Below are 26,113 nucleotides of genomic sequence, written 5' to 3' on the forward strand. Positions count from 1 at the left end.
TGGAGTCCAACAAACTTGGTTTGCCATTTACTAACCGTGTGACCTTGGGCAACCCACTTGACTTCTCTAAGTCTCAGTCTACCTCATAGGTATATTGTGAGGATTAAATGAAAGAATGCACTGCCTAACACATGGCAACCCCTCAATAGAGTGTTACTATTCTTTTATTAACCGGGCCAGGCTAGGTTTGCTATTGCGATATCAGAGCTCCCAATATTGTAACCCATTTAATTTGCTCTATAGCAAGTAGAAGAACATTATATTTGTTTCTTTCTGAATCAAATCAAACTTTTATCTGTCTAATTCAAATCCAATTAAATTTAGCTTCACCCCCACCTGCCAGGTTTGTGGAACATCTAATTTCAGAGACTTTGTGGGGATGCAAAAACCCCAGGGCTTACCCAATCCAGAAAACCTGGGGGACCATCTCAGTCCATTGCAGTTGTGGTGAAGGTGCTCATTGTCCAAGCAGGTGTGGAGCAGCCAGAGATATCTGGCCCACTTGCACAAGATATTTACTGCTTCCATTGTAAACCTGGCCACCCAGAGCTCCTGTATGGTCCCAAAGCTATGGTTTGGTAATTATCCCCCACGTGTCTTTGTAGTCATCACTGCCAGAGATACTATGAGGGCAATGGGGGAGAGTTCACGGGCTGACTTCCACCACCCCTCCATCCTCCTGGTCTTGTAGAATCCAGCTCTTGTCCCTTTAATCCTCAGAGTTTTCCCTCTCACAGACAATCTAACTCCGACCCTTGAGAAATTTATAGAGACCTCCCAATATTTTCCTCCTGAGGTAAGGGAAGTCCCCCAACCTACAAAGGACTGTCCTTCCAAATAGGGTACAGAAGAAAATTTCCTTTAAGTCTTTAAATAAATCCATGGTAGAAATAATTCATTAATTCACTCAATTATACAATGTTCTCAAATTTTTCATCTTCTGAGAAGGCTCTCATATCCCCTTTCTCCCTTGGCTACTATATTTTGCATCTAAGTCTGTGTGTCTTATCTTTATTACAAATTGGTGGGTGGGGGGATGGGGGGTAGAGAAAGTGGCAGAACTAGACAATATGTTGCTGATTCTCTCCATTCCTAGGTGAGGATGGTCACAACCAATTATTTGGATTTCACATTTCACATCTTCAGAGTCCCTTGAAACAATGAGAACAGTGGGTAGAAAAAACAGGCTTTGGAAGCCTTGATTTATGGGAATAGGCTCATATGTAATGGCACAGGGGCTTGGTGCTAGGGTATTGGAACAGGCCAGGACACTGGTGTCTCCAGAATAGGTAAAAGAGAAGGAAGCATGGCCAACAATGTTCCCCCACTGTGTAGACAATTACGCTGGATGTCTGCCAGATGAAGGGCAAAATTCTGTGCTCTAAAAAGTAGCAGCAGAGCTGTAAACCTGTAGTGTTGGGCCCTCTAGTGGCTAGTTCTTCTTTTTCAATGAATATAGCTGGCTGTTTCCTACACTGCTGGTCTCTCACTGCCTTGTCATCTTTTTGGTTTGCTGGAACCACTAACTGTCTCATCTACATTCTATCATCCCATTGCTCTATTATCACTGGTACTGACTTTGGAATGGACTCCATGTTAGGGCACAGTTCTTGAGGAAGGGATGGATTCTCTTGGAAACAGACTGAAATGGAGAATCGCATGCAGAAGGTTGTTGGGGGAAGTACTCTTGGGAAATAGGAAGTGAGAAAGCAGGGGTGGGCAGAGGAAGAAGCTAATTCACAATGTGGTTGCCACTGAAGCCTCAGCTGATCCTATGGGGAATTCTGGAGCCAAGATGGCCTCTCAGAGTTGCCCCAAATCAGTGAAGGAATCAGACCTTTGGATCCCTGTATCAGCTCCTCATTGGTTGTGAGCCGCTCCAAGAAGGAGCTGTAACCTTGGTGAGACAGCTCCCTGTGTCCCAGGGCAACAGGCAGTGAGGAATTCAGTTGTTCATCAAATATTAATTTTTCTTTCCTGTTCATGAATTTCTGACTTTCTTGTTCCCAGGAGCTCATTCTCCATCACAGTTCAACCACTTCCACAGATGGTTCTCTCATTTCATAAAGGAAAATAATGTTCTTGGTTTCTTAGCAGCACCTGAAAGAAGATTCTTTTTCCATACAAGTTTGGCTGAAAGCCTTGCTTTGTCTATTTCTTCTATGCCTAAACCGAAATCTTGGATATTATTCTAATGAGAGGAGAGACCAGACTCACCTGCGCTAGAAAAAAAAAAAAAACCCAGCACAAGTCACACTCCCGGGATAGGCTAAGTTATACTCTCAAAAGGCTCCCGTCTTCACCCCCTCCCTCCAAAACATGATCTAATCAGAATAACAGCACTTCTTCCTTCCCAGCAGGGTTATAAATGTTTTTATCTTGACTAATCCTGCGGCGGAGAATTAGGACGGTGGGGTGAAGACAGACTGTGGGGGAGCGTGAGGAGGGTGGGGTAAAGATTTCTGGGGCTGTCTACCAGAAATCATTCTCTCCTTATTCCACAGTGATAGATGTTTGGCTGGGACTTGACTACTCAGATAGGCACCTCATTTCCCAGCTCCCCTTGCAGCCAGTTTGTGGCCATGTTTTTTAAGCCCTCGTCAATGGAGCTGAGCAGAAGAGATGTACGCAGCTTTTGCCTTGCTTTCTTGAGAGTAAGTCCCTGGCCCTGGAATTCTATTCTGTTTCTTTCCTCACCAACCAGAAAATGCTTTGACAATGAGCGACCTTGGAAGCTACATGTTGAAGATGGCAGTTGCCATCCTCAGTCTCTGAATGTTTGAGTAGAGCAAAGCCATCCACCTACTTTGAACACTGAGCTTGGATCATACTATATTGGACCTTCATTTTTTATTTTATTTTAATTAATTAATTAGTTTATTTATTTTTTGAGAGCTGGAGTGCAGTGGCGTTATCACAGCTCACTGCAGCCACTTGACTTTCCAGGCTCAGGTTGATCCACCCACCTCAGCCTCCTGAGTAGCTGGGAGTACAGTCACACACCACCATGCCTGGCTTTTTTAAAAATTATTTTTAGTAGAGATGGGATTTTACCATGTTGCCCATGCTGGTCTTGAACTCCTGGGCTCGGATCCTCCTGTGATCCTCCTGCCTTGGCCTCCCAAAGTGCTGGGATTACAAGTGTGAGCCACCACACCCAGCCTACATTGGACTTTTTTTTTTTTTTTTTTTTTTTTTGAGACAGAGTTTCGCTACTGTTGCCCAGACTGGAGTACAATGGTGCAATCTCGGCTCAATGCAACCTCCGCCTCCCTGGTTCAAGCAATTCTCCTGCCTCAGCCTCCTGAGTAGCTGGGATTACAGGTGCCCACCACCATGCCTGGCTAATTTTTGTATTTTTAGTAGAGATGAGGTTTCGCCATGTTGGCCAGGCTGATCTCGAACTCCTGACCTCAGGTGACCCACCCGCCTCAGCCCCCCAAAGTGCTAGGATTACAGGAGTGAGCCACTGCACCTGGCCCTTCATTGGGCTTTCTAACCAAATCCTACCAGTTGTTCATATTCCACCACAAATTCTACTTCTTCCCAGAAATATGCATGAACTTCCCTCTCCCCCTCCCCACCCCCCCTCCTTTTTTTTTTTTTTTTTGAGACAGAGTCTTGCTCTGTCACCCAGGCTGGAGTACAGTGGCACCATCTCAGCTCACTGCAACCTCCACCTTCTGGGTTCAAGCGATTCTCCTGCCTCAGCCTCCTGAGTTGCTGGGATTACAGGTGCACGCCACCACACCCAGCTAATTTTTTTTTTTTTTTTTTTTTTAGTAGAGAGGAGATTTCACCATGTTGTGCTGGCTGGTCTTAAAGTCCTGACCTCAAGTGATCCACCTGTCTTGGCCTCCCAAAGTGCTGGGATTACAGGCGTGAGCCACTGTGCCCAATGTCCTCTCCTCTTCTTGACCACCACATTAATATCTGTCCCCCACACTTTCTGATGCTTAATGATACTGTTTCCTACTTAGTTCTATTTGGTATTGTCTTATTTTTGTTCATTATTTGGTGTGTGCTTCTTGTCTCTTAAACTAGAAGGAGCTCCCAAGATGTGACACTCTGCTTCTACTTTCGTTTCCCCAACAGCACAGCTATCATGGATGCTGTTGGAGCCCCAGAGGCCCCCTTCACCAGGCTGCCATCATCAGCCTAGAGCTGTCCCCATCCCCAGAGATTTGGCCTGAGTCAAATATGAGCACACCCTGGGAGAGTAAGTACCTCTGTAGCAACTAGCAGCCGATGACTGATATAGGATAGTAAAAAAGGTCACAAAAGGTGGGGCCAATTCTGTGATTGAAAAAAGAGCTTCAGAACCTTCCCAAGGAACGAGGCTGTTGCTAGTCTCCAACCAAGAGCACTCCTTTGCTTACCTTTCTTCCACTGCTCTATTCTGCAGTAGCTCACAGCTGTTCCCTTCCCCACAGCTGATGGGAACCTCCTCAAAACCCTCTTGTCCCTCTTCCCTGCCAGGGTGGCCCACAACCAATGACTGACTGCTTTGGGGATACAAAAGGCCAGCTGCCTTGCCTCAAGGGAGTGTAATTCTGCTGTGGGACTTATGCCACCATATATAACAGTTCCCCATGGATCAGGCCAAGGCTAGATGTGACCGAGACACACTTTGTATGATGCTTTCCCTTTCCTGTCTACTCCACTCTCTCCCTTGCAGGTTTTTCCTGAAAAATACTTCCCATCAATAAATGTCTGTCGGATGGCCAGGTGTGGTGGCTCACGTCCGTAATCTCAGCACTTTGGAAGGCTGAGGCGGGAGGACTGCTTGAGCTCAGGAGTTTGAGACCAGCCTGGGCAACATAGCGAGACCTCATCTCTACTAAAACAAAATATTAGCTGGATATGATGGAACACGCCTGTAGTCCTAGCTACTTGGGGAGCTGATGCGGGAGGATCGCTTGAGCCTGGGAAATCGAGGCTGCAGTGAACCCTGATTAGGCCACTGCACTCCAGCCTGAGCCACAGAGCGAGACCCTGTCTCAAAAAAAAAAAAAATTCTGCCTCAAGGTCTGTTTCTAGGAAACCCAACTTCAGGCCACTGGTGTCAGTACTCTGCCATCCTTTTCCCAAATCACTTTCTCATTCATCTCTGGAGACTGTTCAGATCCATGCTCTGGGCTGTGCGTACCATGGGACCTAAATTGGGCTGGAAGTACATGAAGGTGCTAGGTCAAAAACAACTGGGCTCTGTGGAAGTACTTGTAAGGAATACCTACTTACTACATAGGGTTGTTATGAGGGTTTTAAAAGCTAAATGAATTCAAGTGTGTAAAACGCTTAGACCAATGCCTGGCATGGAGTAAATGCTCTTAAGTATTAGTGCAGGGATTTCTGGGATGTTTTTGTTTACTTATGTATTCCAAGTGTGCCTAGGTGAATGCTTGGCACATAGTAGGCACTCAACAATACCTGTTGAATCCATGATTGGTTTTGCTTTGAGGGCTTAAGGCGATGTGCCGAGATTTGGCCAGCAGAGGGCAGAACCTGGGAAAACAAAGCTCCTACAGGCTTTGACCTACAAGAGGTGGCAGGACAGGCTCCCAGACAACTGGGTTGGAGGGAGGGCTGCGTGAAGTGCCTATACCATAGTATATGGATAGAGATAGAGATAGAGATATAGAGATACAGAGATACAGATATATAGCGATATAGAGATATAGATATAGATATAGATATAGATATAGATATAGATATATAGATATAGATATTTTTTGAGACGGAGTTTCACTCTTGTTGCCCAGGCTGGAGAGCAATGGTGCAATCTTGGCTCACTGGAACCTCTGCCTCCCGTGTTCAAGAGATTCTCTTGCCTCAGCCTCCCAAGTAGCTGGGATTACAGGTGTGCACCACCAAACCTGGCTAATTTTGTGTTTTTTTAGAAGAGATGGGGTTTCACCATGTTGGTCAGGCTGGCTCGAACTCCTGACCTCAAGTAATCCACACTCCTCGGCCTCCCAAAGTGTTGGGATTACAGGCGTGAGCCACTGCGCCTGGCCACCATAGGATATTAGAATGTTTAAATTTTACTCCCTTCAAATCCTAGAATTTTATTTAGTCCAACCTGGGTGTGTGTAAGGAAACATACCAAGTTCTTAGTTTGTGAATTCAGACAGATCCGTTGTTCCAGGCCCCGAGATCCCTGGAGTTGCCCTGGTGTCTGCAGCTCCTTCTTTAAACTTTGAGCTACCCCATACACCTCAGAAATTCCCTTTTGTACTTATGCTAATATACATCAGGTGCCTGTAACTCACAACCAAAATAATTTGTATTATTTTATGATTATGCCCATGGAGTGTGAGGACTGTGTGAAGGGGAGCCTTCTCCACTGGGGACACTGAAGTCATGGAGTAGCCCCAGGAGGCTTGCTTCCTGCTGTCTCCCCAGCCTACCTGCCCTCTCCAGGAGGGAGCTCCCCAACATCTGCCTCCAAGCTTCCCTGATCTTGATCCCTTCATTCACTCTGCCCATTTAGCTCTGTCCTAGCTTTCAAAGCCCAGTTCAAGTTCTACCTCTCTCAAGTTCTACCATGGGACCTAAATTGGGCTGAAGGTACATGAAGGTGCTACAGCAGAAACACCTCTGTGGAAATACTTGTAAGGAATACCTACTTACTACATAGGGTTGTTATGAGGGTTTTAAAAGCTAAATGAATTCAAGTGTCTGACTCCTCCTAGTCAATTTCATTTCTCAAAATCCTTATGGCATTCATCACCTAACCATTCATTCTTACACCCAATTGTGTTCCATATTTTATTTGGAAGTTTGGGCTGGGTGGTGTCTAAAGTCCTATCCACGTAAATTTCTGAATCTGTTGTCTTCCCATATCTCACATCTCCTTAAGGAAGTCTCCACCTTCTCCCTCAAGAAGAGATGAGGAAGGGCTTGAGCAACAGGGCTCAGCACAGGTTTGCAGAGCATCAACATAACTGCATATGGCAGCAAATGTGTTCCATGATCCTCCATTCAAGAACCCAAAGGCTTTTATTTTTATTTTTTCAAAATAGAAGTACCTTTTTTCCTTTTATTATACAAGTAACATACTTACGGTCAAGTCAGTCAAATATTACATAAATTTATCATGCGGAAAGGGAAAAACACCTATAACCCAATTCCTCAGAGATAACTGCTATCAAAATATTATTTCAGAGTTCTGCTATACACAAATATGCATGTTTCAATGGGTACTTCCAGGGACCACATGGAGATCCCTTAAGTTGAAACTGGACAAACAGAACAGTGGATGGTTCTAGCTGAGATCTGGGATAGTTTCTGAATTCAGAAGTGTTCACCAGCCACATTGCATGTATTAGCTGGAACCATATATGAAACTACGATACTCAGCTGTTTCTAACCTACAAACACAGTGATTACATATGGCTCAACTTAATGTATATGAAGCCTAGAATGTCAGAACTGATAGAGCCTTAGAGACTTTCAAGTCTATTTCATTATGTTGAAGAGGAAAACGGATGAGAGAGAGAAGTGTCCAGCCTAAGATCATACATCACCTTAAGTGGTAGAATCAGGGCTGCTTCTCTTCCTACTGGACCATGTACCTGTCTCTCATACTCTGCTTCTTTTAATATAATAATAATTTAGGTGCGATATCAGTCTTTTTTGTTTTTGTTTTTGTTTTTGTTTTGAGACAGAGCCTTGCTCTGTCACCCAGGCTGGAGTGCAGTGGCGTGATCTTGGCTTACTGCAACCTCCGCCTCCCGGGTTCAAACAATTCTCCTGCCTCAGCCTCCCAAGTAGCTGGGAATACGGGCACCCGCCACCAGGTCTGGCTAATTTTTGTATTTTTTTTAGTAGACGGGGTTTCACCATGTTGGCCAGGCTGGTCTCGAACTCCTGACCTCAGGTGATCTGCCCACCTTGGCAATATCAGTCTTTTACAAGCAGATTCAACATGACATCAGAAAACTTCTGTCAGATAGTCGTGGTGGCTTACACTTGTAATCCCAGCACTTTGGGAGACCGAAATGGGCAGATAACTTGAGGACAGGAGTTTGAGACCAGCCTGGGCAACATGGTGAAACCCTGTCTCTACTTAAATATATATATATATATATAAATTAACTGGGTGTGGTGACAGGAACCTGTAATCCCAGCTACTCACGTGGCTGAGGCAGGATAATTGCTTGAACCCGGGAGGTGGGGGATGCAGTGAGCCAAGATTGGGTTGCTGCACCACAGCCTGGGTGACATAGGGAGACTGTCTCAAAAAAAAAAAAAAAAAAGAAAAGAAAAGAAAAGAAGTTTCTCACATCACTCAGTCAAAACTGAAAAGACTGCTTGCTTTGGAGGTAGTTTAGTCCTGTTGGCTGGCAATGTGGCTGGGAAGTGCCCTGTGACTTGGTTCAAGAAGCATATGAACCATAGAGCTAACGAGGCCTAACATTCAGGGTCCTGACTCACATGAGCTCCTTCTTAAGGTCCTAGCAGGGGCCCTAGCAACATATTAATGTGGCAGTATATTTTCGTAATGTTTGCAAAAGTAAGATATTTTAGAATTCTTTTTCTTAAAGAGAGTCCCCAGAATTGTATGACCTTCAGGCCTGGATCCACTCCTGTGTGGCACAGAGTTTTGAAAAGCACTAGGCAAGGAGACCAGAGTTCCTGGGTTCCAATCACGGCACTATGCAGGCCCAAATGGGCAGCACAGCACTTGCCCTGCTTTCTTCACGGGAGCGGGGGCAGGGTGGTGGTGGTAAATCATATCTGTGATATGGGATAGTCATCACTGCTTCTCATGGCTGAAGATAACACATAAAAAATGTGTCCCCAGAGCATCTTCCTGTCTCATTTCCCTCTGCTACAACTTCTTCTCCGTTCTCCAATCCCCAGGCCCCTAATACTCCAGCCACTGAACCAGTTATTGGTCATTATCTGTTGCTACTTTTATATGTTTGTTCATGGGCTCCCACTGTTTATAAAGTCTATCTTTTCCTGGGGAAAAAATCCTTATGCACAAGGCTTCGGTCTACCAGCCCCTCTTCTCCCACCCCAGTGACGACCTCCCTTAACCGTGTTTCTTGTTGATCTTACAGATAGGGACACTGAGACCTGATGCAGTCCACAGCAGAGTTCTGGAGGCCCCAGACGCAATCCCCAGGTGTCTTGGTCTTCCACCATCCCAGCCCTCTCGTGTTAGATCATAGACACACGGTTCTTGATATACACATGATAGGGGTCACTACGCTTGTCCACTTTGCGGGAGCGGGTGTATCCCAGGATGAGGCTGCCCACAGTTACAGCAAATAGAAACATGACAAAGAGAATGTACATGTAGGAGTTGTCATCACGGCCAGGTAGGCTGGCCCGCCTCTCTTCAGTCTGGTTGTCTGGCCCCAGTCCTGGCCCTGGCCGGCAGAGCAAATTGCTGTGAAGAGTGGCATTTAGAGCCTTCAGCACGGCATGCAGGCTCTCATACCAGGTCTCCGTTCCATTGGTAGTCTCCATAGCAACAGGGATTGAGGTGGGGGAAGACTCGGTAGAAGCTCTGGTGGCAAAAGAAAAGAGAGAGGGGATGGCTCTGTCACCTGCAGCTCAGATGACCTCCTCCCTTCAGATCCCAGGTAAAATCTTAGCATCATGGCTGATATGGTTTGGCTGTGTCCCCACCCAAATCTCATCTGGAATCATAGCTCCCATAATCCCCATGTGTCATGGGAGGGACCCAGTAGGAGGTAACTGAATCATGGGGGTGGGTTTTTCCCATGCTGTTCTCATGATAGTGAATAAGTCTCACGAGATCTGATGGTTTTATAAAGGGCAGTTCCCCTGCACCTGCTCTCTTGCCTGCCACTGTTTAAGATGTGCCTTTGCTCCTCCTTCGCCTTCTGCCGTGATTGTGAGGCCTACCCAGCCGTGTGGAACTGTGAGTCCATTAAACTTCTTTTTCTTTATAAACTACCCAGGCTCAGGTATTTCTTCATGGCAGTATGAAAATGGACTAATACAATAGCTTATTCTAGCTGCTTGATTACATGTTTGTCTTCTCCATTAGACCATACACTAAACAATAAGGGCAGGGCCTATATTTGTTTTACTCACTGCTATATGCAATCACTTATGACAGCATTCAATAAGTAAGTACTCAATAAATAATTGTACAACAAAGCCTTCCCTGACCATCAGAACCCATATTAATCTCTCCTTTCTTTGGATTCTATAAATCACTGAATTTTAGATTAGAAGGAACTTAAGGATTATTTAATATAACTCTTGCCATTTTATACACAGGGAAACTGAGGCCTTGAGAGAATAAGTGGCTTGTCCATGATCACAGAATATTGGAAGTAGAGCCAAAACAGAAAGCCCTGCTCTTTGTGGCTAGCTTAGAGCTGCTTCCACTTCCATGCTAGCTCTCAGCAGGACTGTGCAGCACCATTAGAAGACATTCATCACAACTCTCCTTGAGCACAGTTCTCTTTAGACTCCACAGACAGGTTGGGCACAGTGGCTCACGCCTGTAATCCCAGCACTTTGGGAGGCTGAGGCGGGTGGGATCACTTGAGGTCAGGAGTTGGAGACCAGCCTGGCAAATGTGGTGAAACCCGTCTCTACTAAAAATACAAAAATTAGCTGGGCGTGGTGGTGAGCACTTGGTAATCCCAGCTACTTGGGAAGCTGAGGCAGGAGAATCACTTGGACTCAGAAGGTGGAGGTTGCAGTGAGCCAAGATAGAGCCACTGCACTCCAGCCTGGGCCACAGAGCGTGACTTTGTATCAAAAGAAAAAAAAAAAGACTCCACGGACACCTTTTGGAAGACACCTGGGGATGGTTTAAATTTCATCCTGCCTGGCGGCCAGAAGCTGGATCATTTGCCCTCTCAAGCATCCTGTGTCCCAAAGACTAGATATTCCTAGCTATTTGTAGAAATTCTATTGGAAAGAGTTGGTCAGGGAAACGGGAACAGGTTGGTAACCACTGCAGGCACTGGAGAAGAGAACAGCAGCTTGGGCCTGAGGGCGGGAGAGTGAAAGGAGTTCTCAGTCTGGCTTGGGGTTTACCTGCCCACAAAAAGAAGACACAAGCACGCCAACTATCTTGTCTCCTGAAATAAAGTCATTATGTACCTGGCATATAGTAAGTGATTATAAATGTTCCTTTCCCTTCTTCTCAGAGATCCTTAGTCTATAATATAGAAAATTTTTTTTTTTTTTTTTTTTTTTGAGACGGAGTCTCACTCTGTCGCCCAGGCTGCAGTGCAGTGGCGCGATCTCGGCTCACTGCAAGCTCCGCCTCCTGGGTTCACGCCATTCTCCTGCCTCAGCCTCCCCAGTAGCTGGGACTACAGGCGCCCGCCATCACGCCCGGCTAATTTTTTTGTATTTTTAGTAGAGACAGGGTTTCACCATGTTAGCCAGGATGGTCTCGATCTCCTGACTTTGTGATTCGCCCACCTCGGCCTCCCAAAGTGCTGGGATTACAGGCGCCCAGCCAGAAAGAACATCTTAAAACAGACTTGCATCCTTGTCTCTGAAAAACCATATGTCATTCCCTATAAACAAGGCCCCACACTCACTTCCTTTAGGAAGCCTCCATTCAGTGCTCCCCACCTCTCAGCCACACTACACTGCCTTTATCATCACAGCCTTCCCTTCCCCCCAGCACTTACATATAAGGCAATATGTGGCTGTCCTCTTGTTTTTGATAAGGATATCATCAGACCACATGCGTCTGGTCAGCAGGGCTATGTCTCTTACCCCAGTCTGGAGGACTACCCTGAGACTGGGTGTTCTCCTTTCCCAGGGCACTACCTTGAGACTGGCTGGGTATTCCCTTTTTCTAGATTGGCTGGGTGCTCTCCTTCTCTCAATAGTTTCTAGTAGAGATGTTCACTTTAAGGAATTCTCTATGGGCCAAGCATTCAGTCCTCCATCATATGGGTAGAACTGTTAACAAACTAATATGTGACTATTAACCATAAGATCTCTTCCCTGGAAAAGATGATCATTCTGACCATGAAAAATATTCATCAATGGCTCTATGAACACAATCAGCCAGGACTGGGCAGCATTTTATGCAAGGCCTTTGGGGCCCTCTGACATCTAGTACTTGTGCTGCCTTGTCTGGATGGAGGAGGGGAAAAGAACACGAGCTCACTGAGTTAAGATCCAGGAGATATACGTTCTCATCTACTACCCCATGTGTCAGGCAAGAACTCTGTGGCTGCTGCTTCCCTCGTGTGGGCCAATAGCAAGTAGGAGCAGCATGATGAAATAAATAACTCAAAAAATCATCTAGATAGTTATCACCAATATGGGCCACACCCTGTGATGGGAGTTCGGGGTGGCTCAGATCCAGTGCCTTCGCCCAGGGGCTCTGATACAATGCAGGGGACAAGCAAAGAGCTACTAAGGCTGAAAGGAATAAGTGATGGATACTGATCAGGGCTCAGAGAGTGTCCACAGTGATGGAGGCATTTGAGTTGGACCTTGAAGGGTTTTTAAGAGGCAGAAAAGATGAAGGAAACATGAGCAAAGGCAGAACAAGAAAGTGTGTAAATGTTTAGAAGAATGGAAAGTAGCATAAAGAGGTTGGAGTGTAAGATGTGTGGAAGAATAGTGTAGGATGTGGGGCAGGAGAGAGAGGATCCAGATCATGGGGGGCCTTGAGTGCCACGCTGTAGAGTTGGAACTTTATTCTGTAGCTAGGGAAAAGCCATGGAATGGTATCTTAAAAGAAGATAAAATGGTCAGATCTGTGCCTGGAAAGGATACTCTGGCTGTCATGTGGACTGGAGGGAGCTGGAATTGAGGCAGTGAGCCCAGCTACCAGAGTCTTGAAATAGTTTAGTGTAAGATGCTGAGTCATGAGTTGGGGCAGAGAGGATAACAAAGTGGGGAAGTGGGGGTAGAGACAGTCGTGAGACCTGAGGAGGAAATGGCTAAGTGAGGGTTGAAGGAGGAAGGGGCCTCAGGCAATTTCATAGGTAGACAACAAACAAACAAACAGTGTAAGTGTCTTGATGAGCCTACTCTGAAGGAAATAAGTTCCTTTCCCTGGGTGGGCTTTGGTTTCCTCATCTACCAAAAGACATTATCATGGAGTTGTTGTATGGTAGGTATAGAGTTTCAATTTTACAAGATGAGGAGATTCTGGGGATCTGCTGCACAACAAGGTGAATCTAGTTAACACTACTGAGTGAACACTCAAGAATGACTAAGATGGTATATTTTTATGTGTGTGTGTGTGTGTGTGTGTGTGTGTGTGTGTGTGTGTGTGTGTGTGTTTTAAGCACAATTTAAAAAAATAGGCCAGGTGTGGTGGCTCACTCCTTTAATCCCGGTACTTTGGGAGGCTGAGGCCGGTGGGTCACCTGAGGTCAGGAGTTCGAGACCAGCCTGGCCAACGTGGAGAAACCCCGTCTCTACTAAAAATACAAAAATTAGCCGGGTACACGCCTGTATTCCCAGCTGCTCAGGAGGCTGAGGCAGGAGATCCGCTTGAACTCAGGAGGTGGAAGTTGCAGTGAGCCGAGATCACGCCACTGCACTCCAGCCTGGGCAGCAAAGCAAGACCTCTGTCTCAAAAAACAAACAAACAAAAAACCCCACAAAGAAAGATGATCATCCTTTCCCTCCTCCTTCAAGGCTTGCTATGAGCATATACTTGTATTATGTAGAAGAGGATTAAAAACTTTTTTTTTATTTTCAAGAAGCAAATATGTACACATAGGTTTAAAAAAAAAAAAAAGAATGGACGCAGCACATACAGTGAAGGTGAAAGCTCCTAGTCGTCCCAAGCTCCATCCCAGGGCAGGGCAGTTACCATTCAGTTTTCTTAGGTATCATTGGAAAGGGGTTTTAACTGACAGGGAGAGGGAGGGAAATCTCAATCTGGAAGACTCACCAGACTGCTGGCAAATCCACTGGCTCTCAGTCAGTTTCAGGAGTCTCTTTGTGGACACACTAAGGCTCCTCCACCCCCGAGCCTCTTCAGGATGTCTCTGGACACATCTGGGATCTCAGTATTGACTTCGGAGCTGGGAAAGCCCAGAGCTAGAAAGCAGGAGAGAAGGCAGAAAAGGAAGGAACCAGACACAAAGCACAAACTTCAGAACCAGGGTGGATTGCCCAAGGCCAGGCCCCAAGGATTATGCAACAGTCCTGCTGTGGGCTCTGACCCCCTCCCATGGCCCCTCCCCTTCCTGCAGCAGCTGGGTCAGGCCAGCCTAGGGTTGCAGTTAAAGGAACTAAAGGAACTGTGCAGTGACCAAAGGGCCTCTGATTGCTGTCCCCCACCTCCAGACTTACAGTGTCTTCACTGGGTGACTTCATGAGAAACCTGTTTAAAATGTGGACTCCCACTCAGGGACCAGCTGATGGTGCAGCCTAAAACATTCCCTTTCCTAAGGGTTACCTTAGCAAGGTCCTTTTTTGAATCCCAAGGGAATTGACATGAGTGGGAGAATGCCAGCTGGCAGCTGGGTTGATATTTTACATAGGAACAAATGATGTGTTACCACCCAATCTATTCAGATAGACAGGATATGAACACGGTCACAGAATGAACACTATCTGTAGCATAGCTTTGTTGTGAAAATTAAAGAACATCATGTAGTGCTTGACACTAGACACTGCACATACGGTGGTTGTTTTTGTAGAGCAAGGCTGGAAGGGCCTTCAGAGCCCATCTAGGCTATATGCCCTCACTTTACGGTGAAGGAAATGGAAACCAGGGGAGTTGTCCCAGCTCAGCTGCTCCTTGTGTGACTTTGGACATAAGACTTCCCTTTTCTGGGCCTCAGCTTCTGTCCGCATCTGTAAAATGAAGGGGTCTCAGTTGGTTCTAATGTCCTGTGATGATACGAATCATGAAACCATGCTGTGAGACCATGGGAAGTTGGAGAGGCTGATGGGAGAGGCATTTTGGGGGCTTTCTAGAGCATCTCAAATCCCAAGATAGAGAAGGCTGTGGACCTCTTCCTCACAGGTTAAGATGCTTCTGAGCCCTGGGACTGACTGACATCTAATATCCCAGTCGAGCCAAACTGAGAGATTTACTCATTTTTCCTCTTCACAGCTCACCTGCCAGGATGATCTAGCCTGAGGAGGGGATAGACTCTGCAGAAGGTGGGGGAAGGGGACAGTGTGGAGGGTAGGGTGGGCTTTGAGGCAGGGTTCCATGAGGGGAATAAAGATTCATGAGACCTTTCATGCCTCAGGGCCTCTCTGAATAGACTAGGATGTTTGTGCTTCTGACAGGAGGAGGAAAGGGGCCATAGTTCCACATCTCTAGGTGCTGGGTTTGTATGGGAGGGAAGGCTGGGGTGCCAGGGCCTCCTGTCTGAGTTAGGAGAGGCAGAGAGCTGATGAAGGCACAGGTTGGTTCTCTATGGGGCTCTGGGGCTGCCTCTGGGGCTCAAGCTGGGGACTGGCAGTCAGCAACAGGGGAGTTTTGCCACTGTTTCTGAGCTCCTTGGCTTCCCTGTCCAGGAGAGTCCCGGATTACCGAGATCCTTGGATGGGGGAGATGGAGCTCCTGCCCTGGAGAGGTCTTGCCTTGAAATAGAAGATAGCCCAGTGAGGAAGGAAGGTGAGCAGACGGCCAAGCTGAGAGGGACTTTAAGGATCATCTAGAATCTAGATTCCAGGCCAACCCCTCCATTTCGTAGATGAGGAAACTGAGGCTCAGAAGGGAGAAGTGACTAGTCCAAAATGACATGGCCCATAAATGGCAGCACTCAGACAAGAACCCAGGTGTTTGGGGTACTGTTCAGGTGCTCTTTCCACTACAAATGGCAGTGTTTCCTCACACCTAAGCTTCACATCACACCAGACACAGCCTGTTAGTGTCATGGGGCATCATCTCCTCTAACTTCGTTACTATGGCCTTTTCATGCACCACAGATTCTCGCCAATCTTAGTCAATGATCCAGTGAGATGGAGGTTGGTAAGCTTGGGAGGAGAAGTTAGACTTCGTTTATGCTCTCATCTTCCATGCACCCCACTGCTCCAGACCTACTCCTGATTCCCCAGATGAGCCAGGTTCACTCTCTGTTCCTGCTATTTCCCACACATTCACAGGTTCTCACAAACTGCACTTGCCTTACACTTGTCCAATCCCTAACTTGGAAGTTGGGGAATAAAGCTGTGATCTGAGGGATGAACTGGGGATCTTAGTGGGGTTTTCATTCAGGTTGCTCTGGGGAAAAGTGAAACTCTACCCTTGGGTCTTTCTTTCCCGTCACTCCGTTTCAGCTACTCTTTCAGAATGAGCGTCTTCAGTGTCTGGAAATGAAGTACAGAGAGGTAGGTAGAAAAAGTCACATAAAGCAGGTAGGTGATCCAAAGACAGTTCCTGGGGTGCACAGTTTTACCACTGTCCCCTTGGTGGTCTTACCACTCCTGTGGATTGGAGAGCTGGTGGAGTGGGAGAGGAGTTGAAGGAGTAGCCCTTAGCATCCAGTTGGAAGGACAAAGGAATAGAATCTGAGCTGGAAGAGATCTTCATAATCATGTTGTTGGTGCAACCCCCTCATTCAACCAGTGGGAAAATAGACCCTCCTCCCCAAGGGAATCACCTGCTTAAGGTCTCACAGCTCAGTAGTGGCAGAGTTGGAGCCAGAAACCAAGTATCTTGACTTCCCCTCCACAGACCTTTCCACTATAAGTTCCCTTCTGCCAGTAGGGCAGACTCTAAACTCTTCTGATTACCACTGAAGCTCCTTGAAATGTGACTCTGACACTGGCCTCATCTCCCCACAGCTCTTTTCAGTGGCCTGCACCCATGACACTGAAGTACAGGCCACTCTCCAAATATTCCTTGCACTTGCACATCTCTTGCCTTTGCTCATGCTGTTTTCTTAAACAAGAATGTCCTTCCTCTTTTTACCTGCCTGGCAAACTCCTACTCATCCTTCAAGACCCAACTCCAATTCATCTCTGCAGACCTTCTCCTGGGACTCCTCCTTCCTCACTCCCTAGCCAGTTAGTCTCTCCCTCTTGTTTTTTCCCAAAAGTGCTTTGCACGAAGGCTTATTAGAGCACTATACTGTACTGAAACTGTGTGTGTGTGTGTGTGTGTGTGTGTATGTGTGTAACTGTGCGCTTTAAGGTAAGAGGGCAGGGTCCTGTGCCTCATAGATTTATTTCCCAGCCCTGATACCTAGCAGGCATTCAAGAATAAATGAATCAATGCCTCTTCTCTAAGAGCATTCCCCCGCTCTGGCACACGCACATACATTCATGAAAACAGTTTACAATATTTAAAAAGCAACCTCCAGGGCAGGGCAAAACAGATTTCATTTGGTCTGGGAAAGGGATGGCTCAAAGAAAAGAAGCCATCTCAGTCAGGTGAGGTGAGTCAGAGGAGGAGGAATTCTAAGCCTTCTTTGGAAGCCCAGATGCTCCCTGCACCTGGACCCCATTCAATCCAAAGGGCAAACATTCTTGGCCTCAAAACACCAGCAATGGCTTTGCAACCCTCTTCCCTGTGTACCTACCCAGGGTGTGGCCACATACACCCATCCACTGCACACACACACACAGTCCAACTCCCCAGTCCCTCAGCCTGTGATCTTGCCGTTCAAGTGTTCCTTTCATGATTCTAATCTTGGCTGTATGCTTGGCTCTGTGTCCTTGAGCACTGCATTTACTTCCTCTGAACCTCATCTATAAGATGGGGATAATGATCCCTGCCCTGCCTACCACACATGAGAACTAGAGGAGACAAGAGATGGGACAGTTTTAGAAATTGCAAACATACAAGATAATTATCAGGCAGGCTGGTCACACTGTTTTCCTTTTCTGTCTCCACATCTTTCCTTTCCCCCCATATTACCAAGAACAACCATCTCTGTGTCTCCTTTCCCACCCCAGGTCTCCTAGCCTCAGAAGCAGCCAGGAGGTTCTTATTATTCTTCTTGATTCCCAGGAACCTCACCTTCTCCAGAAGCCTTCCTTGTTTCCTACCCTCTCTGATCATTCCCGCAGTCCCTTATCATTGAGGGGTACCATTCTGTAGTCCTGTAGCTGGTGGAGAACACATCAGAGGGGGAATCAGGAGACCTGGGTTCCTGCCCCTACTAGGCCAACACGTCTAGCCGTGCGTTTTGGTTAAGTAACTTTATCACTCTAAGTCTATATCCCTCTAGGCCTCATTTTCCTCATCAGTAAGATGGAGTTTCTTGTCTTGCTTCCCTCTTAGAAGGTATTTTGAGCACTCGCACATTAAGTTTATGGATGTGCTTTGAGACGTATAGACTGAGTGAGGGATGGAGAAGGTGATGGTTATCATCTCAAGGAGTCAAGAAAATCTGAAAGCAGTTTCTAGGCCCCCAGCATGGGTCTTCCTCCATCAGGAACAGACAAAGTGGACGGATGCAAGGAAATAAGGAGGAGCTCACACGTTTACAACATGCCTTTGTAGGTGAAGTGGAGAGAGCCCTGGGCTAGGACTGAGGAAACTTGGGTTCTAATTCTGTTTGGTCTCTGTTGTAACCTTAGGTAAATCATCTCCCCTGGGGCATCAGTTTCCCTATATGCAAATTAGTGGAGAGGATTTTAGGAGGGATACGCTGGTGGGCTTTCACGCAAGAACTAAACTCATTTATTTTCGAGATAAGAGACTCTGAGGTCCAATCCCCCTTTCCCCTTCTGTCCCATGGGGTATGCAGGCAACAGGAGCAGGAGGCCCGTTTTACAAATGGTGACCCAGGAAAAGCGAGCACAAGGCGCAGAGCTGAGGGATGACTGCCCGGGTTTACACAGCCTGTAAACTAGAACTCAAGTCTCCCGACTCCCAGCCTCGACCTATGTTACTGGCAGCAGAAGATGCTTTTGGGAGTCACCAGGTTTCCCGGGACTAGGTCAGACAGGGTGAAGGACACAGTGAGGTGTAGAGGGAATGGGCAAGTCAGCTCCGCAGAGCCGGTGGCTCCAGCCAAATGAGACTGTGCTGGGTCCTGAAATGTCGTTTCTGCGTGTGCACTGGCTGCCAGCTGCAAGTGTTCGCTTGCACGTCTGTGGGTGTGGAGGAACTTTTCTTGTGGCCGTCTTGAGGGCTGGGAATAACGGCGCAAGTCCCCACGGTTTCCAGACGGGGCGCGCAGAGCCCAGCTCCCTACTCCCACATGCTGCTCCACGATCACTGCGCTCGGGAGGATCGGGGAGGATCCGGGAGGACTAGCTTGGTATTTGCAGCGCCCACCCCTCCCCCACTCCCCCTCGGTTCCACAGTCTCACGGAGAGCGCGCCGTGGCCCTTGGAAGGGAGGCGGGAAGACCCCTCATTTCCACCCCAGGCCGCAGCTCAGCCTTCCCAGCTGGGTGGGTGCCTTACCTGCCTCTCAGCAAGGCTCCGGGGCGCCCGTTTGCTCGCTGGACACGGCGCCCTCTGACCGAGGGTGGCCCAAGCGCTGCGACCCTCTGCATTCCACCAGCCCCGTTCCACTCCGCGGGTGCCCAGCACCGCCCAGCGCGCTCTCTGGCTCTGGGCTCCCACCCGCGCTCGGCTCCCTTTTCCCTCCCCCGGGCGTCCCCTCCCCCTGCCCCGCCCGGGCCCCAGCACACCCACTTTTCCCCGGGCTGGCCTGGAGTGCCTCCGCCCAGCTCCTTAGCCTCCCCCGGCTGTGGGCTCCGACCCTTCCGTCCCCTGCAGCGCCTGCTTCCTGGACCAGAGACCGAAAGCCTCTCGCTCCGCTGGGCCTCAGCAAGCCTAGCATGAGGCCGATCTCCAGGAGTCGGTTTTGCTCCAGTGTGGCTGTGTGGTGGTGGGCGAGTCGCTGCCCCTCACTGGGCCTTGGCTTGGCTGTAAAGTTGGTACAGTTCCTCCATGCATTCTTCACAGGCTTATGGTTGAGGTCAGATGAGACCTTTGAGTCCAAAGTATTAAAACCAAAGGGTCAACAGCAAAATAATATGATTCTTACACAAACTCTTCCACACAGGACGCAGAGGCCCAGTTGGAGAAGGGATTTGCCCAGGTAGCAGAGCCCAGACCCAAAATCCACTACACACCCCTCTGTCTCTGAGTAGCACCAGCAAATGTTTCCTCCACCAAGCCTCGAAAGTTCGTGACAGTGCCTGACCAACTTGTGTTCAGCCGCACCTTACTCATCTCTGTCCCACAACAGTTTATTTTCCCACCACCATGCCCTCACTCAAACTGTTGTTTCCTTGCTGGTGACATTGCAGGCTTCAGAGAACTGGGGCAGCCGGGGCAGCTGAGGAATAAGAGCCAGGAGGCTAGTGGCAGAGGAAGGGACCGTTGCAGAGAATTTCTCCGGGGGACCCTGTGGGGCGCCCTTTTACCAGCTCACTGCCTCAGAATAATTAATAACAGCCTCAGGCCAGCTCTCTCACTCCCTTGCAAAGGTCTGCTCCAGGATATCTGAAGCACATACTCTCAATTACAGAATCCCAGAATATATCTAAGAAGTGCTATCGTTTTAAAAAGACCTACTACAAGGTGGGTATATTGTATATTGTATACAATATACAAGGTGGGTATATTATATATTGTATACAATATACAAGGTGGGTATATTGTATATAATATACAAGGTGGGTATATTGTATACAATATACAAGGTGGGTATATTGTACCCACCTTGTTTTGACCCTACTATTCCTTTTTCTCAGTCTGGAGATCACCTCTCAGAAAAGTCATCCTAATCACCTAAGCATGCAATCTCAGTTTCCTTCCTTCCTTCCTTCCTTCCTTTCTTTCCTTCCTTCCTTCCTTCCTTCCTTCCTTCCTTCCTTCCTTCCTTCCTTCCTTCCTTCCTTTAGACAGGATCTCACTGTGTCACCCAGGCTGGAGTGCAGTGGAGTGATTATGGCTCACAGCAGCCTTGAACTCCTGGGCTCAGGTGATCCTCCTCCCTTAACCTCCTGAGTAGCTGGGACACACCACTATGTCTGGCTAATTTTTGTATTTTATAGAAATTGGGTTACTCCATGTTGCCCAGGCTGATCTCGAACTCCTGGGCTCAAGTGACCTGCACACCTCCACCTCCCAAAGTTCCGGGATTACAGGCATGAACCACTGTGCCAATCCTGCAACCTCAGTTTTCAATCTGCCTAAGAATCCCCTGGGGAGCTTGTTTTACTAAGTAGACTTTTGGGCTCCACTCCAGAGGTTCTAATTCAGGAAATCTGGAGTAGAGCCTAGAAATCAGCATTTTCAAACAAGATTTCCAAATGACTCTGATGCAAATGGTTCTTGAGACTAGCCATGAGGAAGCAGTCCTGGCTTGGTCAGGGTTCCTTCTCAGATCCTGCCCACGGCCTTGCATTTACTCTGTAGGACTGTCTATGACAGTTATAGAAAGTAACCATTTGTCCTCCTCATCTGCTAGGTTGTGAGTTCTTTGAAGATAGGGATTGTCTTTTGTTCTAATAAAATCTTAGAACCAAAGTCTTAGAATCATATCATCTTAGGGTTCTGGAATGTAAATTGGAAGAACTCTCAAGAGTTTCCTAGTCAAATCCCTCATGAGCCTAACAGATTCTCCCATTTCTTTATTTTTGGAAACATATCACCCAGGCTGGAGTGCAGTGGTGTGATCTCAGCTTACTGCAAACTCTGCCTCCCAGGTTCAAGCAATTCTTGTGCCTCAGCCTCCTGAGTAGCTAGAATTACAGGTGCACCACCACACCCAGCTAATTTTCGTATTTTTAGTAGAGACGGGGTTTTGCCATGTTAGTCAGGCTGGTCTTGAACACTTGACCTCAAGTAATCTGCCCGCCTTGGCCTCCCAAAGTGTTGGGATTACAGGCGTGAGCCACCACACTCTGCCTCTATTTCATTTTTGAAATGAGGCTATCCAGCTTCTCTTGCACACCTCTAGGGAGCTCAATGCCTGCAAGGCAGCCAGACAGCTCTGATTGTTAGGATGTTCTCACATTTTAACAAAAACTGCTTCCTGTTGACTTCTACCCTTTGGTCCTTGCACCCATTGGAGACATGAAATAGAAGTCTGATCTGTGTTCCCTTTTACAGTCCTTCAAGAATTTAAGGTCGGCCAGGAGAAGTGGCTCATGCCTGTAATCCCAGCACTTTGGGAGGCTGAGGTGGGTGGATCACTTGAGCTCAGGAGTTCAAGACCAACCTGGATAACATAGTGGGACTTCATTTCTACAAAAAATAAAAAAATTAGTTGGGCATGATGCTATGTGCCTGTAGTACCAGCTACTTGAGAGGCTGAGGTGGGAGGATTGCTTGAGCCCAGGAGGTTGAGGCTGCAGTGAGCCAAGATTGTGCCACTGCACTCACTACAGCCTAGACAACAAAGTGAGACCCTGTCTCAAGAAAAAAAAAATTTGCTGGGCGTGGTGACTCACGTCTGTAATCCCAGCACTTTGGGAGGTGGCGGATCACGACGTCAGGAGTTCAAGACCAGCTTGCTCAATATGGTGAAACTCCGTCTCTACTAAAGATTAAAAAAAAAAAAAATTAGCTGGGTGTGGTGGCTTGCACCTGTAATCCCAGCTACTTGGGAAGCTGAGGCAGAAGAATCGCCTGAACCTGGGAGGCAGAGGTTGCAGTGAGCTGAGATTGCGCCACTGCACTCCAGCCTGGGTGACAGAGCAAGACTCTGTCTCAAAGAAAAAAAAAAAAAGAATTTAAGGTCTATCCTCTACTCCCCCTTCTCTGGGGTGAGGATAAGGCAGCAACCATGTCAGGGAAGGCAGCTGGCCATCGGAAAGGGGGCTGAGCTGCCTCATGTTCCCCATCTGTGCCCTGGAGCCTTGCCAGGAGGCTTAGATGAAGTGATGTGTATAATATGCCTGGAGCCGGGCCTAGCATGAGGCATAGGCTTAATAAATGCCAGCTTCTATTGTCACTGGATGAGAAAGAGCAGGAGGAAACAGAGTTCCTGTCTCTGGGGATCTCTAGTCTGACAGGGACTTCAAGGAGCTCCCTAATCCAAAGACATTGGAGACATGGCCCTGACCCTGGGACGGGGGAGTGGGGTGGATGGAATTTGAGGGTAGGATGAGCTGATTGAAGGGATGAGGGGAAGACTCACCTAGAGATATGCCACAAACAAGTCTTGGCTTAAATGTTACCTTCTTGGTGAGGCCTTCCCTGAGCATCCAATCTATAAATGCTAATTCCTCCCTTCTCCTGCCTCCCTACCTCCATCCCCTGCCTTGTTTTTCAGTAACACCTTAACAGATGATTCTGATATATTTCACTTACTTAAAAAAAAACGTCTTTTGTTGTTGTTCTTGCTGCATCTTCAACTGAGGCCCACAGCTCCCGCTGCCCTCAGCCCTATCTTAGAGCTCTCCCTGAGTCTGGATTCCTGTAACCACCTCCTTCTCTTTCCTCTTCAGTCCTAGGGGTGGTAGTGATGCCCAGGTGCTTTCAGCTCCAGGATACCTCACAACCCCTGTGGTTTCCCCACTCCCTGCCCATCTCTGAATAGAGCCTTCTTGAATTATCCATATGAGATGGCCATCTTCTTCCTGCAGGACCTGGCTGGCAGAGAAGCCCACTTTCTCTGCTCCTACAGCCCCTTGGGCTTTCCTGTCACACAGCACTTACCATTCTGTGTTACAATTGTCTCCTCTATCGGTTGACTCCACACCTAGAACATAAATTCATTGAGGGCACTAAGCCATTCCCAGCACCAAGCCTAGCACAGAGGAGATCTTAGTAAAAATTTGTTGAATATATGAGTGAGTGAATAATGGTCATGAGAGGGAAGACCCCTAGGAATTATGTTATCAGAGAAAGCTTCCAAGAAGAGATAGAACCTGAGAGAGCCTCAAAGGTCAGTAGGAGACTTTTTCAACCTCTGGGCCAAACCTTTCCTCTGAGCATCGAACTCCCATATCCAACAACCTCCCTGATGTCTCTGTTTGGATAATGTGGGGACTGGAACTCTTGACTTCTTTCCCTTTCACTTTTCTATGTCTCAGTCAATGGCACCATCATCCATCCAGTTCCCTGTTTGTTTTCTTCATAGAACTCAACCCAATCTTCTGTTTATCTGTTTGGGGCCTGCCTTTCCCATTGGACTGGAAGCGCTATGAGAACAGAGACCAGTTGTTTCTTTTCCACCTTGGTATCCCTTGAGTTACATCTTGATTTTTCAGTAACGCCTAACCAGATGACTCTGATATATTTGATGTTCCTAACTTAAGGTCTAGGAAGTGGGGGGAAAATGTTGAGAGGTAGGGTGAGTGTGGATGGTACCTGTCAACAGTTTCAGAAGACTGGGTCACCAGGGGGAAATGCAGTGTGACTCACAGAGGAAGTTTCACAGTCACATCAAGTTACTTTATTCTATTATTCATGAGGAGCCCGTGTCTGTGCCTTCACGGTCTTATCTCCTCCTGGCTTGTCAGTTTGGTCCTTAATCCCTTGCATTCCCCAAATCTGAAATGCTACAGCCCAGAAATCAGCTCGTTCCCTCTTCTCTATCCCCTCTTCTTCTTTCTCTTCCAAATCCCTCTCTAAGGGGAGTGCTACATCCTTCTCACTGATGTGTTTATGAGGTGTCTGAAGATGTGTGTCTCATTCTGATTCCAACAGCAAATATTCATCTTTGGCGGAACTACTTGTCCTCTCTGGACCTGTTTCCCTCTCTGCACAGGATGGTGTGAGACTGTCTCATCTCTAGGGCTCCTGCCAGATCTGATCTTCTTCAAAACTCAGCCTTGTGGGGAGGGTCAGGCACCACACCACAGTTCTTAGCTTGGACAGGTATGGTGGCTCTTCATAGTTGCAAACGCATCTTCACACTTGCTGTCTCATTGGGTCCTTTGGAGTCTAGACTGGAGTTCAAACAGTGGACTTGCCTCTAACTACATGAATTTGGGCAATTTCTTCTTCTGAAACTCAGTTTCCTTTTCTGAAAACAGGGTCAGTAATACATCCTTGTGGATTTGTTATTTGCTGCAAATATTGTGCTTAGAACAGCTCTGGACCCTCGTGAATTGGGCTGGAGAGAGGCAAGTGAGGGGCCGGGCACGGTAGCTCATGCCTGTAATACCGGCACTTTGGGAGGCTGAGGCGGGTGGATTACCTGAGGTCAGGAGTTCAAGACCAGACTGGCCAACATGGTGAAACCTATCTCTATTAAAAATACAAAAAATTAGCCAGGCCTGGTGGCGGGCACCTGTAATCCCAGCTACTTGGGAGGCTGAGGCAGGAGAATTGCTCAATCCCAGGAAGTGAAGGTAGCAGTGAGCCGAGATCATGCCATTGCACTCCAGCCTGGGCGACAGAGCAAGGCTCTATCTCAGGGAAAAAAAAAAAAAAAAAAAAAAAGATAGGCAAGTGAGGTGGAATTGAGCTGAATACCAATAACTCAATAACTCCTCCCAGGTTCCCAGCATTTTGCAGGGCTTAGCACACCCCGTCCATCCTCTAACTGTGGATTAGGGCTGTGCGTCACCAGGGTCCAGGTAGGAAACAGATGGCACCCTGAAAATGGGTAATTCAGAGTGTGGCGAGGGTTTAGGAAATCAAGACAAAATAGTGCAGTATGTCTGGCTAGCAACAGTGAGGATGAAAACTACCTGGGCTGACAGGGCAAGGGGAGGAAGGGGTTACTGGAACTCAGAGAGGGCAGTGGTGGGGAGGGCATCTCGGCTGGAGCTGTGGCCTTTGGTAGAGGCTAACCTCTCGCAGGGAGAGAGCCAGGGGAACAAGCACCTTTCCCTCTCTCCCCTCCCATCCTGTGGTCTTCTACCACTGCCTCCTGTTGGCTCAACCCAGATGGAAGCTCCAGAGTCAGGCGGCCTACTGTGGGTGGAGAAGGGTGGTGAACCCATGAAGGGACATGTGGAAGGATCCAGCACAGGCAGTGCATCTGTCAGATGAGTAGGGTCCTCCCCTGTTCCTTTTCAGCGTGCTCCAGGCAAGGGGTGGGAGGAAGGAGTAGAAGAACTAAGGAATGTGGGTGGAGGATGCGAGCTTGGGTTTTCACCCCAGAAAGGAGGAGGAGGGGACAATCTCAGTTCCTCAAATATCCACATACTGTCTGTCATCTTCAGGCCTTTGCCTATGCTGTTCTCTCTGCCTGGAATATACTTCCTCCTGGGGCCGGCTAACTCACCCTTAGATGCTACTTCCTCCCAGAAATCTCCCCTGCCCTAAATTAGATGCCTTTGTCTGTGTC

General features: G+C 47.7%; 1 protein-coding gene across 4 annotated transcripts; it reads right to left on the reverse strand.

Annotated features, from left to right (window-relative positions):
• Window positions 1-6,983: 6,983 nt before the first annotated feature.
• On the reverse strand, window positions 6,984-19,506 carry KCNE3 (potassium voltage-gated channel subfamily E regulatory subunit 3). 4 transcript variants are annotated; one of them, XM_063608219.1, is made up of 5 exons: window positions 19,315-19,506; window positions 16,200-16,263; window positions 14,686-14,793; window positions 13,883-14,031; window positions 6,984-9,523 (listed from the first exon to the last, which is right to left on the reverse strand). In XM_063608219.1, exon 5 carries the CDS (start codon window positions 9,481-9,483, stop codon window positions 9,172-9,174), a length of 312 nt encoding a protein of 103 aa, XP_063464289.1. In that variant the 5' UTR covers window positions 9,484-9,523; window positions 13,883-14,031; window positions 14,686-14,793; window positions 16,200-16,263; window positions 19,315-19,506; the 3' UTR covers window positions 6,984-9,171. The 4 variants fall into 4 exon arrangements, with proteins under 4 accessions (XP_063464289.1, XP_003814730.1, XP_003814732.1 ...); XM_003814682.6 differs by lacking the exon at window positions 16,200-16,263; XM_003814684.6 differs by lacking the exon at window positions 14,686-14,793.
• Window positions 19,507-26,113: the final 6,607 nt, after the last annotated feature.

The sequence above is a fragment of the Pan paniscus genome, chromosome 9 (genome assembly GCF_029289425.2).
Source record: "Pan paniscus chromosome 9, NHGRI_mPanPan1-v2.0_pri, whole genome shotgun sequence".
Taxonomy (NCBI): Eukaryota; Metazoa; Chordata; class Mammalia; order Primates; family Hominidae; genus Pan; species Pan paniscus.

Coding starts and splice junctions, on each gene's coding strand:
- KCNE3 (XM_003814681.6), bottom strand. CDS start 9,483: ATGGAGACTACCAATGGAACGGAGACCTGGTATGAGAGCCTGCATGCC.